A 14,401-nucleotide genomic window follows, 5' to 3' on the forward strand; every position below is an offset into this window, starting at 1 on the left:
ATAGATTTATGATGTGTCATCCAATAGCTTTAAGATTGCCACACCCGCAAGGATTTTTGTTTTTTGAAGGAATGATTGTTTAGAAAGACATTAGCGGTGCATGTGCCATGTAAGATGGCTGTAGGATCATTACTCGTTAATCGTACCGTTATAATACACATACTTAAATTAGCTGGAATCTGATCCTTTTGGATAAATGTTTGCCCAATTAATTTGATCGGATTATCGATCAATTTGGTCACCTACGTTTGAAATTATTGTTTCTTTTGTCACTCTCGTATGCCAATTCTTTAAAAAATTACATTTAAAACAATTGGATGAATTATCTATTTGTAATGCTCGTGAAAGCTTTACAATAAGATCTATTTAAGATATCGGAAGTCGAGTCATGGATTAGAAAGTTTCAGAGAGAGCGGCCACATTATAGTCTAGGGCAGTGATGGCTAACCTGTGACACTCCAGGTGTTGTGAAACTACAAGTCCCAGCATGCTATGCCAGCTAACAGCTAGTTACCTACTGGCTAAGCATGCTGGGGCTTGTAGTTTCACAACACCTGGAGTGTCACAGGTTAGCCATCACTGGTCTAGGGTTCACTAATTTTGTAGGGGAGTGAACCCTGTTACCCTAGAGCTGGGCTGAAAGATTAGAGGAAAGGGACATGAAAGGTAGTAGAGTCATGGCCAAAAGTTTTAAGAATGACACAAGTATTCGTTTTCACAAAGTTTGCTGCTTCAGAGTTTTTAGACCTTTTTGACAGATGTTGCTATGGTATACTGAAGTAATATTACAAGCATTTCATAAATTTATTGAAAATTACATTACGCTTATGCAAAGAGTCAATATTTGCAGTGTTGACCCTTCTTTTTGAAGAGTGCTGCAATTCGCCCTGGCATGCTGTCAATCAACTTCTGGGCCACAAACTGACTGATGGCCGCCCATTCTTGCCTAATCAGTGCTTGGAGTTTGTAATAATTTGTGGGTTTTTGTTTGTCCACCCACCTCTTGAGGATTGACCATAAATTCTCAATGGGATTAAGGTCAGTGGAGTTTCTTGGCCATGGACTCAAAATTTCAATGTATTGATCTCCAAGCCACTTAGTTATCACTTTTGCCTTATGGCAAGATGCTCCATCATGCTGTAAAAGGCATTGTTCACCACCTAACTGTTCTTGGATGGTTGGGAGAAGTTGCTCTTGGAGGATGTTTTGGTACCATTCTTTATTCATAGCTGTGTTCTTAGGCAAAATTGTGGGTGAGCCCACTCCCTTGGCTGAGAAGCAACTCCACACATGAATGGTCTCAGGATGCTTTACTATTGGCATGACACAGAACTGATGGGTAGCACTCACCTTTCTTTCTCTGGACAAGCATTTTTCCAGATGCTCCAAACAATCTGAAAGGGGATTCATCAGAGAAAATTACTTTACCCCAGTCCTCAGCAGACCAATCCCTGTACCTTTTGCAGAATAGCAGTCTGGCCCTGATGTTTTCCCTGGAGAGAAGTGGCTTTTTGCTGGCCTTCTTGACACCAGGCCATACTCCAAAAGTCCTCATACCTGCCTGCTGCCATTCTTGAGCAAGCGCTGCACTGGTGGTGCCCCGATTCCGCAACTAAATCAACTTTAGGAGGTGGTACTGGCACTTGCTGGATGTTCTTGGGTGCCCTGAAGCCTTGTTCACAACTATTAAAGCTCTCTCCTTGAAGTTCTCGATTATCGAATAAATGGTTGATTTAGGTAGAGTCTTACTAGCAGTAATATCCTTGCCTGTGAAGTCCTTTTTGTGCAAAGCAATGATGACTGCACTTGTTTCCTTGCAGATAACCATGTGTCAACGAGAGAATCACTGACCTGATGTCAGCTGGTTCTTTTGTGGCAGGGCTGCAATGCAGTGGAAATGTTGCCTTTGGGATAAAGTTCATTGTCATTGCAAAGAGGGACTTTGAAATAAATTGCAATTAATTGGATCACTCTTCATGACATTCTGGAGAATATGCAAATTGCCATCACAAAAACTGAAGCAGCAGACTTTGTGAAAATTAATATTTGTGTCATTCTCAAACCTTTGGCCATGACTGTATATCTAAATAGTTATAGAAAGATCAGGCATGGGGATAAGTCTTGGCTGAGAAACAGGAGGTGAGGACTGTAAAGGCTAGGGAATACGGGACGATCATAATTTCTATGACAATGAATTACCTTACAATAAGGGGCTAATTAAGAGAGTTTGAGTTATGCCATTTTTTTGCATAAGATACGTGTGACAGGACAGACTTGCTTTGCTACCGTCCCGCTTCCACTAGTAGTTTTAACGATTCGTCTTGTGGTTCCATATTCCTGGCATCTCCTTATGTTTGAAGAGGCGGAATAGGGGGGTTGGCAAGTGTGAGGTTAGTATAGAGCGGGAATGTTCATTGTGACATAGTTAGACATGGATGCATTCCCAGATGTGTCTTTTAAGAGACATATCTCTTGTAGGTACTGGAGGGCTTGATGATGCGTATTGACCCTTCCAGCTGATAGAACTTAAATCAGTAGCATTGCTGCTGTCTGTCTACATTACTTAAATAACATTTCCATTTGGACCATTTGGAAAGCAGTCCAATTGATATTGAAAGCGATAAACAACAGATGGTAAAAAACAAATGTGGAGCTATTTGTATTTAATTCCATTTTATATTGGAAACACCACTTTTATATTTATAATTCACTCTCAAGACAATATTCTCTCCATTTTGTATAGGACTCATCATAACATTATTATATTGTGTACAAATAGGGTATACAATGCACTTACTACTAACACTGCCAAGCCACATCTCTATTCTTATTCCTATTTTTACACCTGACGCAAACCTGGTGCAAATACTGTTTATTAGCCGAAAACATCTATGGATGCGTCTGTCTCAATATATCTACATAAGTATGTTTTTTTTTGGGCGTATGACTTTTTCTAGTACATTTGGAACTTGCCAGCCTATTACTGGTAGTTTAAACCCTGTGTTACCTACAAGGACAGTGACACAATCCCTAAATTGTACAAAAATCAAAAATAAATGGTCCTTGGAGTATTTGCTCTTATGTATTTATTCTATTGATTGATGTTTGTATTAAGTTGTGCATTACTAAAAGAGCTGGGGCCATAATTACAATGTCACAATGTGTTGTGTCTTTACTTTGGGAAATCTTGTGAGTGGGTACTGTGGGGAGGGAGGGTGAGAAAGAGGTATGGAATAAATGCTGAGGGGTTTTATAGGTAAGTTATAAGCTGAATCTAATTTACCTGGGACAAGGTAATCAAAGAGGTTACGGACAAAGAAAGCCACAAAACGTGTGAAAAACAACATATTTGTTCCACTGTGCTCTTGTCTAGGTTCCTTTCCATCCACATCAACTATTTTTCTTGCTGCTCCCTTTCCTCGATTTACTCTATATGTTCATTTCTAGATATTCCATTTACAATTCAGGACAGTATAATTTTAAAATTACTTGTTTTTAAGACCCTGGAACATTAACAATGATCTGCAAACCAGATAAGACATAAAAAAAAACTTGACTGTGCACCTTTTAGAACTATAGGAATTTAATGTCCCTACTCTGAACAAAACGTTTGTAATTTACTTGTACCATTGTAAATCGGAATTCTGTCTCCAGAGCACTAATATTTTCCCCTTCAGTGTGTACCAACCTTACACAGTCCATAAAACAAGACAGGATGGTGATGTCTTCTCATCGGCATGGCAAGTACATGATGTTGGAGTGAGGAAACATGTTGACCTTGTTCTCTGATGTCCAAATGTGGGCAAAAATGCATAGACTCAAGCAGAGCTCAAAAATGTAATGGCTAAATGTCAAACCCCTGAATGTATATCACATTACCCAATGCTGGTTCTGTAAATATTGTGATATAAGACAAGATCACAAACTGATAGCTCATTCTTTATAATTAATAGTTTAGAAATATATAAACCTGAAAGACTTAAAAGTTAGAACATTTGAAGCTAAATGTTCAGTATTTAAAAAAGTTGTAATAATGAATCTGTTTATAGCAATTTCACTTTCCTGGGGCACCCGTTCTTACAACACGTGGAGTATTTTCTTAAATTTCAGAAAGCCTGGAGATTTAGGATCTCAGCAAGTTATGGAATTAAAAATTTTGTGAAACGAAAGTCCAAAAGTTTACAATTGTGAAGTAAATCGAGTGTTATATTTATCGAGTTGTATGATATAACATATTAAGGACAGGTTGTGGGATCAGACTGGTGGGACAGGCAGTGAAGCAAAGTTTGGTTATAGGGTTGTGTGAAAGAACAGGTAAGATAGCAAGTCAGGGAAAGGAGAGACAGGATTTCTGGGTTTACAGTGGATTATCATATGTCAATCGAAGTATTAGGAATTGTTTGCAAGAATTATAACGAAGGGCATGCCTAGATTCAGACCCATTTCCGGGGTATCAAATCTCATTACTTTGTTGTTCTTGTTGCTCTAAACATGAAAGTTTTCCTTTCTAATGATAAAATTTGAGATTTTTGTAAATGTTGCAAAATATTTGCATGGAAGGCTTGACCCATCGAGCCAACTTCATAGAGTGGTGTCCATTTGCTCTTTGACCTAGTTAAATGATATTATCTTCTTGTCCAATAACCCTGGACTTGTTAACACTGCTAAAATATGTTCTATATCATGTGTGGTTAACCCTGTCTACCTGAAGAATTAATTAAAGTAAGTAGTAATTGATAGTTAACCCACTATGGTCCTATAGAATAGGAAAAGTTCCTCTCGTTCAGGAGTGAACTTCACAATCCACAAATGCTACAGGCAGTCCACAAAAGCACTAGTAACTGTGAGTAAAATGATAGCTTATGTTTCTCAGATGAAAACATTATTTATGGCAGTCTATTGCAGCTTGGATATCTGAAATAACGAGAAAATTGGGATGCTAATAATCAACACAAACATATTTTAGGTAAAACAAAAAAATGGAGAGTTTGGGGAGAGATATGAAATCTGAGAGGACCAATATATGACGGAACAGACACACTCATATCAGATGAAGAGGGGAGGTAGTTATCGTTGCTGGTGGCCGTGGGGAAGCAAACAAAGAGGGACATTGTTGAATTGAAAAGGTTATGATGAAGGAGAGTGTTAGGGATGCAGTCAAGGTTTGTTGAGTGACAAGAAAAGTATAGGGAAAGAATGGATGTAGATCAGGAACCGCAGCGTACAAAGAAAAGACTTCAAAGTGATTAATGGTCTTGTGCTGCATAATCAGTATTGACCAGCTCAATGTGGCCTATTTTTTTTATACCGTCTTCTCTATTGTATGAGCACCAAATTACTTTTATATACACGTTGTCTCAAAAGTTTGATGGTATCAAATGTACAATAGAATAAGAAAGGCAAGACTTCAGGTTAGTTACCACTATTTCTTTATAATTTCACACCATATGCCTAATGTTGTGAGTGAGAATCTATTAGCTTCTCCAAAAATTGTCTTTAAAATGATCCACGACACCGGAAGAAATAATTTTGGAGTTCTTGTTTGTGATAATGTAGCCTATCAATTTCCTAGGATCTAAAGATTTCAGTAGTTTCTTGATAGTCTTCAGTGTCAATGCTGGTTCCTAACACATTTTCAATGACATCACTGGGTCCTAGGGAATTTAAAGGCTACATTCCCTTGACTATATGATCAGTTTACAAATGATTGGTTAACGCAATGATATTAAAGTAATGGTGGGACTCAAAGGGAAAAACACATACCGTCCGGGGGTACTATCAGTTTGGTGAAATGCCTATTTGTGGTATTTTCATGCTTCCTTAAGTACTGATACATCACTGCAAACCCTAGTTGTTCGGTTAAAATTGTAGGCAGTGTCAAACAGACATATTTGTAGTGTGCCCATCATCTACGCAAATTGGAGGCAGTGATTCTATGTGCAGAATCCCGCTTACTCAGTTTTCTAGGAACCTCATTGGATGATGCTTCGGTGATGTCACAAGTTTTTAGTGAATTGATTTGCCGACTATTCAGATAACAGCAAAATATCCCTGATTTGGAAAGGTGAGTTCAAGGACACTATATTGTTTGAACAATTCCTTTGACATCAAAGATAATTTGCTATAATCACAGATGGAACCTGTTTTATAAGCAATGGGAGTAAAAATGCGCAATTTTAATAGCCTCAACTTGATTTAAAACGTAATATGGATGACCGCAAACAGAAGCATCAACAAACCAACGCCTTTGCTGATGAGTAAACTAAATAAAACTATAATCTGCCCAAATACATATAAAATAAAGAGAAACAAGTAATTATAATAGCAATAAAAGTAGACACCATATGCATGAGTAACTGTACACTGATTCTACAAACACGTTTACGTTAACAGCTTTATTTGAGGAAGACGGCACAATCTAACCATTTTGCAATTTACGGGAGAGCTCCTTTTTAAACAGCTAATATTTAAATAAAAGATTTTACATTGGAAGTGCTGGTAAAAGCATTGACTCAAATAACTTATAAAACCACTAAAAGACCAGTATTTCTAGTGGTTAAATTTTTTTAGTAAAAAGACACATTAGTAAGTATCTCATTTGTACCAAAATACAGTTTCCAAAGAATAAAAATAAAACATACTTTTTTTTTTACAAGAATTTTAAACATAAAACTGCAGCATCAATATAATCTCATATCCTCACGTAAAGTGTTTTGAACAAAATAATATTATTAGACTACATTAATTTTTACTAGGACATTAAAAGAAACACTTCGGGTAGGGTTTTATTTTGTAGAATACAATGGGAAGCCTGTGTTAGGTATAGAAGACAAGCGGTTTGTATCTGTTCTAACAAAAAGAATATTATTATACCTAAATTATATTTGCTCAAGGGAAGTATCGTTTTTTGGTTTTCTGACAATTGAAAAAAAATGACATCCTGAATTCATTAATTTTAGCCACGGAAATAGGTAGATTCTTTTTACCCTGGCGAATAAGCGGGGGTAATGTGCTGCATCCTTGTCGGTGAAGTTCTGATTTATAGAAACATACAGAAAATGGTTTGTATCATTATACGATAAGAAGGGGAATAGGCTATTGATGACTTCATTGGACTTTCAAGTGACAATGTTCTGTGCCCCTCACAGGAAAAGACAACATTTTATAATAAAATCTCTCATTTTAAAACTTATGAAAACCCCAGGAAGACACAAAGGCTAAAATATTGTAACTTTAAACAGGTTAACGTTTTAATGTTCAACTATTATTTTCTTGTTACTGTCCGTAATTGTTTCAATGAAATCTTTTAAACATTTAAAAACCTCAGGGATACATTTTTAACCAGGTTTTAAAATATGTTGGTATCTAAAGGATGTGTAATTGTCATTTCTAATTGGTCAGATGACTGTTGGGAAATACCAGTGACATGGAGAGATAGTATTTAGCTGTAGGACAACCTGGTGAATCTGTAGCAAGATATATGCTAGGCAATGTTTGGAGAAAAAAATATTAATGTATATAATTGATATTAGTGGTATGTTTTAGCTTAGTGTTTTTTTTTTTTTAATTGCCTGTTTTTATTTAATTCCCGAAAAAGGTCACCAACTCTATCTTGATACTGAGAATCCACCAGGATGTTCTACAATGTCCTACAACGATTTCACTGTACAGTAGAATCTTGAATATAAGTACTCACAAAATGTAAACTCCATCTTTAAAGCAGGCCTTATATATCATATCTCTACAATTGAGACAAGTGGCTTAGATAATCTAAAGAGGTACGTACTGTACTATAGGAAAAGCGGTAAATACGAGTCCGATATAATTTCTGCCACCAGAGAATATTACGAACCATCCGCGACGGCTGTAACGTGTGTGACAAACTCTTTTCTTATAGGCAGCACACGCAGTACTGAACTGCCACATATAATAAATGTCATTCTCACATGGGCTGTGTGCATGAACATCCATTGAACGTTATGTTGGATGTCAATTGGACACTGTGCGTGGCATCTTAGGATGATGGCATTATATCACAAGCATGCACTACTGCCAATCTCAATGCAATCAATGTACGGAATGTCCCGTCACTCAACTTAACTTGGTGATATCAGCTATAATGCTGCTTACTTAGCATTGCCCAACGAGTCCCTCTTTTAGGAGCTTACAAGCCCTAGCTACATAATGACCATGGTACAGAAACAAAATCTTATAAATGACAGTTGTTAATGTAATACAATTATGAGTCCCTTTCTGGCAGTAGAAGTCAAACTAACTCCCAACTTTTCATTTGGAAACACAGGTGGCCCTTGGTGTCAAGGCCTTTTCCGTAAGATGCCTTTTGACTTAAAACACCAGATATGACCAACTGACAAATAGCGCTTTCTAATTTTCGATACACAAAATGTCTTCACTGTCTTTAATTTCTAGAACATTGTCATCTATGATGATGCTTAAGCAGAAATAACAATCACTCTATGATGCGGAGACTGAAACAGATGCAAAACTGTAGACACACAACTCAAACACTGAAGAGACATATTAAACATTCTATTAAATAAATAACTTACAAAGAAACAGAAAAAGGGGGGAGAAGGTAGAATACACAGGTATACCACAATATTCATTTTTAGAAAAGTTTGAACATGTTTACACATCTTAATTCTGTACATTCTTCTGGATGTCTCTTCAGAAAAATCCATTACTGTTGTAGATTTGACCCAAGTGCTTCCAGTAATCGTTTGCGTGTCTAAGGGCTCATTAGATCATTGGGCCTGAATGAGCAATGCAAATCTTTGATTTGAGTTCGTATTCCATAAATAACTTTCTCAGAAGATCATCTGTCTGATTGTCTCACGTCCTTTAAGTTGTATTGTACAAATAATAAAACATTCTTCAAACGGGCGGTTAGCTTTTATTTTTCCCCATTCCAGCTGACCAGAGTCATCATTATAACACAGTACAAACAAAATGTCCTCCATATGTCCTCGTACACTCATTGTCTAGTGGTGACGTTAGTCTTTTGCTTACAAAAACCCAACTGTGGAAGTTCCTTAGAATGTTCTCCATAAGACCTGCGTCCTCCAATGCAGCAAATCCTTCATTTAAAATTAAAGAGGAATGGGGAGAAAGTGAGAGTTAGTGCTTTTCCTCTTCGTTTTTGGTCCTCTTTTTGGGGTTCCTTTGCCGTTTAGTGCCACAAACATTTGTCTCTCATTATTCTTCCAGGTAAGAGAAGCGTACGTGTTATAGCCGTTTTCCTCTATTCTCTCCTTTAGTTTACAGTCTATATTAAATTCTTTCTGTGAAAAAAATAGACAAAAGTTACAATACGGACCTATATTAATAGAGTGTAGTACCTATTAACGGTACTGACTACCCCGACACAGAAGACAACAACATGAGGAGTCCGATTCAATAGTACACCGACCTGGCAAAAAAAGTACGTAACGGAATGCAGATAACTTGATATCATGACTCGCTCTGTTGCCGACTGGAGATAATGACGTCATCACCACCCGCGACTTGGCTTAAAGAGGCGATGGACGGACCCGCCTGTCATTTATGTCATGTAAGTACTATTTTAGGGGTTAGGAGTTAGGGTTAACCCTAATCCTAACCCTAACCTTAACCCCTAAAATAATACTTACATGACATAAATAACAGGCGGGTCCGTCCATCGCCGCTTTAAGTCAATTCGCCGGTGGTGATTACGTCATTATCTCCAGTCGGCAACAGAGCGAGTCGTGATATGAAGTAATCTGTATTCCGATAAGTAGTTTTTTTGCAGGTCGGTGTACTATTGACTCGGACTCCTCATGTCGTTGTCACGGGCATGATATTTGAAACATTCCAAAGTATTTGTTTATAAGCTCAATCATTTATGAACATATGTTTTTGAAGTACAGTAGAATAGTACGGTGGCCAAAAGAATACTTTCATCGCGTTGTACAAAATTATCATATCTTACCTAAAGTCGAGCTAAGATTTAGGCCCCAACTGTAGTTTTGTTTTAAACAAATAAAGATTACATCACGTATATTTATCTTTAATGTATATAGTATATTTGTGAATATGTTAGAATTGTTTTCCTTGTAAAACCATTTCAGATAAAATACACAATAATTGTTATAGGCTAAAGCTATTTGTATAAGTGTAGTTACGGGTACAGTGATAGCGTTCTCAATGTTTATGGTTGAAATACCAAAAATGTACCAACGGTTACTTACGGATCCATAGACCTTGCCTCTTTTGTTCATGGCTAAATAATAATTGCTGTTAATGGATTTCACTGCTACAACCCCCACATCCACCGATGTTATCTCCAATATGCCTAGAGGGAGAGAAAAACATTTCTTAATAGATAGTTGTGTTATCATCTCCATAGTAGATACATAATGATAAAATTGATAACCCAAAGTTACACATGAAGGGCCTGAGTCATTAAGGAAAGTAAGGCAAAAAAAAGGAGTAAATGCTCTCTGGGACAAACCATGTTACTATGCAAGGGGTGCAAATTAGTTTATTATTTTGCACATAAGATAAATACTGATTGTTTTTTCATGTAACACACAAATACTTGATAGCTTAATTTTTACACTGAAATGTAAAATTGATCTAGGACATGCCCTACTCCAATTATAAATCTGTTCCCACATTTAAAACTTACCTCCCCCTCCAATGCAACATGGTTTTGCCCATGTGCAAAGTTACTCCTTTATATGCTTAATGACTCAGGCTGGAAAGGTTTAATCAGAAACTGGATTTCACAGTAGATTTGGTAAGTGCTTAGAAGTGGGGTGATGCTGGCTGACAAACTAGACACTGCTACAAATTATAATTTCTTTTTCTTTTTTTCACAAAGTTATGACCACTATTTAACAACACGGTAGGAATTGAACTAATGACCCCATTGCCTTGTTTCAGCAATGCTAACCACCATGTCACCACATTGCCTATATATGCTTTAATTTTGCTTCTAAACCCAAACTTGTGGCCAAATTGGAAATATTCAGGATTTTGGCACTCAGGCCAGATTTAAGGGATATAGTGAGATACTGTAATAGTCCCATTGGATTTCCCAGCTGTCCTGATCGACACCGGAAATATCCCGATAAGATGTTGATAGGGATCCATGGTGATTTTGGACCCACATAGGCAGCTACTTGTAGTTAACTATTTAAAAAATGATCCAAGTTAGCAGCAAAATCACAATGTTTATGGGACCAAGCGATGATCAAATAATAAATCATATTTTACATTTGGGACTACAGTTCTCCTGCCCATTGATTTTACAACCTAGTTTTGGTTCCTGGGACACAATGAGAAAAAGAACTTGTCCAATTCACACAGAGTGTTGGCAATAATATTTGAACCTTGGCCTCCAGCAATTCTCTCAGTGGCATTGTTATATGGTTGGCACCCTTAACCCCATAGCTACTCCTAATCTATTTAAGCTTTCCATCAGTATATGGCACTCCGGCCTATTATTGTAAAGCAGAAAAGTACAGAAAATAGAACCAGGATCCACACCAAACCTTCCAGTCTACTCCCAGAAATGTAAGACTTAGAACCAGTAGGTACAGTTAGAATCAGTAGATAATTTCCCAATAAACAATGATTACAGTCCAGGAAAAAAAAAGTTATGTACTAAAAACACAATTGAAAATACTGCTCAGTTTGCCATTCCAAGTTCACTGTTCGCAATGAATGAATGACAAAGACAGGCGCACCCCAACCAGAAATGGCCACGCCCTTCTTGTGCTTTGCAGCGGAACGCGCACACTCTCGGCAAGTTCTCTTTATGGGAACCAATGTCTATGACAATCACAAATGGAAAGCTAGGTTAACTGTTATGGTAGTATGCCATTGGGAGGGAGGAAATTGACTATAAATTGGCTTTTCCAGCCAGCAGACCACCAGTTTGTAGCGCAGAACATTTCACACTATGTAACATACAAGATCATGCATACTTTAACTCTTAATACTACTTTTAAGCAAGAACTTGGGTCAATATGAATTTCTTGGATAAAAATGGGGCCCGAGCCGATCATCACTGGTGTTGACAATAGAGCAATGGATAGGAAGAGGAAAGATTGTAAGTGCAAACAGGGGCACATCGAAACTCCAGACTTTCTGACACATGCATTCAATAGCTTCAGGCACATTCAACATGTTTTGCTGGTGTCAATAACCAAGAGATTACAGGAAACAAAACAGAGTTAACTAGCTACTTGTGCCAAGTCAATGTGCTGAATACTTAGCATACTTCAGCAGCACACTCTCTCGCACTATGGTGTTCTGCCAATTACGCCAAACAAGTAACATGATAAACAGATGAAGTGCCGGCATATGTAAAACAGCTGGGATTTCACAGCATTTATTTTATGGATAGTGTGCATGTAACGAGTAATAGCCGGCTGTGGCCGTCTTCCCTATACCGACAAAGATAACTGGGCAGATAATTGTATCACATAACGCAGGTGCTGGACAAATCTTTCCTGCCGAGAAATATTTTAATTGATTTTTTTTGTTTTTATAAAGTGTAATAAAATGACGCAATGGCTGATGGGAAAAGCAGACTTAAACAGTTTCATATGGAATATAGACATCATTAGGGGCAACATATACCACATAAGGCGGGTTTATTTTCACTTTATTACTTTATGGCTTCTCACTAAAAACACATGGCCACATGTTATCCTGCACAAATGTTTTGTTTTGAATTTTGCATATTTGTGTTTATTAATATTAATGGGACTGACATATTGATCATTGTACACAGCTAAAATTAAAAAGCCAAAAATAGGTAGTCTCGGTTTGGCTGTTTAAATGTATTCCAGCCGGCGCCACTAGAGAGTTTTACGGCGGGTTTGAAAAGTGGAGATGTTGCCTACATCAACCAATCAGATTCTAGCTCTTATTTTGTAGAATATACAAAATAAAAGATAGCTAGAATCTGATTGGTTTTTCAAACCCGCCGGAAAACTCTCAGCTTGATACATTTACCTCCTGGAATCACTTCAAAGGGAAATCAGATTGAAATGGAGATTTCACGGAGTGAGAGACATTTTACCTGAAAAAAGAGGGGGGGATATTAATAGTGTATATTGCCCTACAAAACATAGTCTAATGTAATTCTGCTCACCGTATGGATTGTCTTAAGTGCGTGTGATAAATACATTTTGTCTTCCTTCGTGGAACAGGGTGTATCTTTATAGCCTCATTTCCACTTATGTAAATGACAATTCGTGGTGTCCTCCACTTCTCCTGCTTTTCATGAGGACACCAATAATTGTCATATAGATAAGTGACGACAGGTATTGAGATACGCCCTGTTCCCTGGAGGGAGGTGAAGTGTCCTTATTACATGCGCTTAAGACAATCCAAACTTTTGTGGTGCCCCTTTCTTCCATTCGTCGACACAGACCTGCAATGACCATTCCACTTTCATTATAGAAAGGATAAAATAAATATATTTATTCTGATTATGTTATGATTACAGACGTGTGCCCTAAAACCCCAGCTCTCCAGCTCACAACGGAACCACACATGCATAAAAATATAAGGAAAATATTTTTTAAAAATGACAAACCGCATGCAGGAGAGCCTGCCGCCTCTGTGTTTTTGCCTCCCTAGGCCTGGGCTATGTGGTCTTCCCACTAACCCCGGCATAGGGATTGACCTTCCACAAAGGCTTCATCTTCCTTTCTAATTTCAAGGCCTGACTGCTGTCAAACACAATAGCTTTACATGTGATCTGAGCCACACCTTATCATGGGTGTGGATTTGGGGAACTGGAGTTTATACATATGACAGCAGACACAAGGCACATTGAAATGATATGTAACAGTCCAGATGCAGCTATGGCCACTGTAGACACCCTAAAAGCCCCCCATCTTCTGGTGCACCCATCCCTCTGGGTCTCCAATTCTGCTCCTGTCAGTCTGGGGGTGTGGCATTGGTGTGTGACATCATAAACCAGCGCCAGATTTCCTGCCCAATACCAACACAGAGGAGCAGCCGGGGGGGGGGGTCACAGGTAAACAGCTTCCTGCATTATATCCCTCATTGAGTGCTTTAGGCAGCCCTTAAACCTGCTAATCTAGGTTACCATCTATGCTCACCTAGTGGTAGCACTGGCCCTCAGTGTAGCCAATCAGGGAACCCATGCTTTATTAGAAGTTGCTTGACACAGGACACTCCAGATGTAACATGCGGGTAAAAAGGTTTATTATTAACATTTCAACTCAACTTTCCCTAGGACAAAGAAGCAGAATGTTCCTCCGTTCAAAGAGTGGATATCAGAGAACACAAAATATTTTGCTTTTGAAACTGTCTAGAAGTTTGTGTTCTATTTGGAATTTCTTGAGATTTTTGAATAGCATTTTAAAGCATTGTT

The 14,401-nt window shown here is 37.9% G+C and overlaps 1 protein-coding gene across 1 annotated transcript in view; it reads right to left on the reverse strand.

Moving 5' to 3' along the window:
* Window positions 1-6,376: 6,376 nt before the first annotated feature.
* Window positions 6,377-14,401, reverse strand: part of FGF10 (fibroblast growth factor 10) — an 86,066-nt gene continuing 78,041 nt past the window's right edge. Inside the window, exons 2-3 of the mRNA XM_075183818.1 lie at window positions 10,230-10,333; window positions 6,377-9,302 (exon numbers count right to left, since the gene is read on the reverse strand). Of these exons, the coding sequence (XP_075039919.1) occupies window positions 9,111-9,302; window positions 10,230-10,333 (296 nt within the window). The 3' untranslated portion in view covers window positions 6,377-9,110. The remainder of the gene's footprint in view (window positions 9,303-10,229; window positions 10,334-14,401) is intronic.

This window comes from Mixophyes fleayi, chromosome 1, assembly GCF_038048845.1.
Source record: "Mixophyes fleayi isolate aMixFle1 chromosome 1, aMixFle1.hap1, whole genome shotgun sequence".
NCBI lineage: Eukaryota > Metazoa > Chordata > Amphibia > Anura > Limnodynastidae > Mixophyes > Mixophyes fleayi.